The 3,960-nt window shown below is 39.4% G+C and overlaps 1 protein-coding gene across 1 annotated transcript; it reads right to left on the bottom strand.

Annotated features, from left to right (window-relative positions):
* Positions 1-573: 573 nt before the first annotated feature.
* On the bottom strand, positions 574-1,512 carry LOC308705247 (olfactory receptor-like protein COR4; the record flags this gene model as incomplete). Its single annotated transcript, XM_081390162.1, has 1 exon — positions 574-1,512. The coding sequence occupies one exon, from the start codon at positions 1,510-1,512 to the stop codon at positions 574-576; it is 939 nt and encodes a 312-aa protein (XP_081246288.1).
* Between the last annotated feature and the right edge of the window lie 2,448 nt (positions 1,513-3,960).

Raw genomic sequence — 3,960 nt, forward strand, 5'->3', positions numbered from 1 at the left:
ACTCTTTTCTTTACGAGAACTTCAACATGTCCTTTTTAGAAAGTAGTAAGTGGCATATGTATATAGCATGTGTGAAGTCAAGATTTTGTGAACCTTTTAAAAATAAGACAGATACAAAATGGATGTTATCTATTTGTCCCTGACATACAATCACCTTCATGGCATTTGTTTTATAAAAGTCAATTGTCCATCGCTTTTTTTCTTTTAAGCATGTTTTTAATTATTCAGCACAACATTAAGAATTCCTTTGTGTTCTGTGTAAGTATAGTTGCACAGAGGAACTCTTTTTTGGTTAATATTGCTTAATTGTGGAGGTTTTTTAAAACCAAATGAAAAGACAAAAGTCTTTGTGAAATGTGATTCAATTAACAAATTATCATTAATCTATTTAGCTGCTGCTTATGTGATAACCCTTGTATGTGACATATGACATATTTACCATAAACTCTAATTGTTCTTAGAATTTTCACATATGCCTATACACACAATAAAAGAGTAAAATAAAATTAAATAAAAGTTATGATTTTCAAAGATTAGTAGAGTTCTTTTATGGACATGAATAAATAAATGAAATCACTTTGTATTAACTTTATTTCTAAAAACATTTAAGATCCGTTGTCTTATTTCCTTGGCTTGTAAACCATATATTATAGGGTTTAAGGCTGGTGGAATAACATGAAACATTAAAGTGGATAGTTTCCTAGTTTCAGCATATACAGTGAAACGATGGAGAAAAATTCCGACACATCCAGATACCAGCATGATTATATAAACAGTCAAATGAGTGCTGCAGGTTTTTATGGCTTTGCTGTTGGTTGCTTTGTTTTTGCCTTTGAAGCAGATCATCGCTATTTTGAGGTATGTTAATGCCACACTACCTATTGATGAGGCATATAAAACCACAGTAAAAGTTAATCCATATACATTATTAATAACTGTACTTTCACAGGACAGTTTAAATAATGAAGCATTGTCACAAGCGTGGTTTTGAATCACAGATCTGCAGTGAGACAGGCGCACACTGAGGCCAATCAGAATTCCCACCAGCACTACTGCAACACCCCAGGCTCCTGCCAAGAGTTTAACCACCATGTTATTGCTCATTATAGTTGGGTATCGCAGTGGATTGCATATGGCGACATATCTGTCAAAGGCCATGATTATTATCACAGTGTGAGATACTGTACCATTCAAATGTAAACAATAAGCTTGAATAACACAGTCCACATATGTGATGTAGCGCTCAGAGGGGTCTTTTAAGAAATCCCTCAACAATTGTGGGAAAAGAGCAGTTGACCCCAAAACATCATTCAATGTCAAGTTGCAGAAAAGAACATACATAGGTTGGTGTAAATTTTTGTCTGCTGTGATCTGAATCATCATCCCAATGTTAGATACCATTATAAATATGTAAACCATCAAAAGAAGGATAAATGCAGGAAAACTAGACTCAGTTGTAACTTGCAGTCCCTCCACCAGAAGCACACTGTATCTGAAAGTCAGGTTGTCCATCTGTAATCTAAACAAAACATACAGGTAAAATATATAATAAGATATAAAACTATATCTAACAGATAAAACATATAATACAAAATATAACACCTTACAGGAGCATAATCTTCTTTTCTCTGAATAAAGATTCGTTTACTTGGTCATTTTAAATGTGTGTCAAGTTTTGTGTTGTCATCCTAAGAGTGCAAACAATCTTTGCTGTGATTGGTGTATTGCTGGTCCAGAGAGTTCTTGCTGGTCACATAGGAAAAGGCACGATTCTGCTCCAAAACATGTTATATAATATTAGTATCACTTAAAACTCATATTCATGTTACATTTGTTTATTTATCTTTTAAGAATGTTTTGAAATAATTTAGCACAACATTGAGAATTCCTTTGTGATCTGTGTAAATATATTTTCACAGCGGAATTCTTTCTTGTTTAATATTGCTTAATTGCAGAGGTTATTTAAAAACCAAATGAAAAGACAAAAAGGATGGTGTAATTCAATTTTGATGACCTGTTAAATCTTTTAGCCTTTATTAAAACTCAAAACTTTCCCAATGAACACATGGTAACTCTCAATTACCTAATATATACTGGATACTATAACATAATCCAATCTTATTGCAACAATAACAAATTATCATTAATCTATTTAGCAGCTGCTAATGTGATCCTGAACAAAACATACTATATGATATTGGTGAGTCATTTAAAAGTAATACTAAAGTTTAGTATTTGTGCGATATTTAATTGAAGTCCTTCAGGACATATTTGTCAGGCTTGTGTTCTGTTGTAATGGTCACCAGCTGTTGTTGCTCTGCATTTGTTGTTATGTTGTTGCACTGCATTTCCGAGCGTTTTCCCTGGTTTCATGTCACTTGGTTTTTGGATTTCTTGCCTGTTCCCTGGATTACTCTTTTGCCTCTGACCCCTGCCTGTTTTGTTTGTTTATTTGTTTGTTTGGACTGCCTTCCTGTGTTTGACCCCTGGTTGTGCTGATTACGATTCTGGATTACGCTTCAAATAAAGCTGCAATTGGATCTCAACCTTTGTGTCTCGGAGCAGTTTGTGACATCTGTTTAGTTCCCTTTCAAGGCGGTCACTTCGACATTACGTCACTGACGTATATGGGAACTCCCTTCCTCCTCATTTTCACTGAAATCTTATAGGCTAACGCCAGCTGGAGACAGCTGGCCAATTGACGCGAAACATGCAAATGCTGACCGGACCGCGGGCAGTATAAATAGCATGGGCGCAACAATAACGTCAGAATCTCTTTCTTCACGCTTGAAGTCTTATCTGAAGTCATCGTGGAAGTTGCAATAGAGGTTACTCACCATGTTTCCTCCCCGCATCCGATGGCTGCTAACTTACACGCCAGATATGTGCGGGTCCTATCGACTCGCTCTACCCTAACAAGGATCAATCGAGGCCGCACTCACGACGGCGGGCATGTGCCGGACAGTGCACGCCCTCAGGGGAATAAACCCGGGCATCAACGGGGATGAGGCCCACTGCCGCCAGCAGGCCGCTGGTGGGCCCTCTCCCGCCCTAAGACGAGTTGACGCTGCCCGTCGCCACTCCGGTGACCGGTCCTTTTCGCGGGCTCGCTAGAAGGACTCGACGCGAGAGGCTCTGTTGATAAAGGATACTTAGCCCGGTATCTCAGCCAGGCTACTTCAAGAAAGATACCTTTGGTAGTCGTGCGCAAAACGCACGTCTAGAGAGACGAGGCAAAGGCCATGGCTCCGTGTCCAAAAAGAAAAAAGGGAAGTACGGATGTTATAAGTCTCTAGCCGCCTCGCTCTGACAATGGAAAGTGCACAGCCGCAATCCGGTGAGTGTTGTTTACCCCTAGTCAGTCTTGACCACGGGGTTGCGCAGTCGTTACCGCTTATGCTGTTGACGCTGGGCCTACGTAACATTACATTTTGATGTGCTTACAGCTTATGTTGTCAGGCTGCCCTGTATCCTTCAGTGCAACTGGCCATGCTGATTTAACTACGTATTCACAGTTGTTGTCGCTACGCCACTGACGCTGTGTTTATGTACTCACTGCACACTGATATGTGCTGTGATTGTGCCGTTTGTGCCCTGTATCCTTCAGTGCAACTGGCCATTCAACTACGTATCCACAGTTGTTGTCACTACGCCACTGACGCTGTGTTTATGTACTCCCCGCACACTGATATGTGCTATGATTTGTGCCGTTATATATTGCCCTGTATCCTTCAGTGCAAATGGCTATTCTGATTACAACATATTCACAGTAGTTGTGCAACGCAGATGATGCTGTGTTTACGTATACACCGCACTCTGTTATGTGTTCATGATTTATGCCGCTATAAATTGCCCTGTATCCTTCAGTGCAACTGGCTATTCTGATTCAACTATGTATTCACTGTTGTTGTGCGATGCCACTGACTCTGTTACGTACACACTACACACTGTTATGTGTTA

This window comes from Scardinius erythrophthalmus (genome assembly GCF_964197995.2).
Source record: "Scardinius erythrophthalmus genome assembly, chromosome: 17".
NCBI classification, from domain to species: domain Eukaryota; kingdom Metazoa; phylum Chordata; class Actinopteri; order Cypriniformes; family Leuciscidae; genus Scardinius; species Scardinius erythrophthalmus.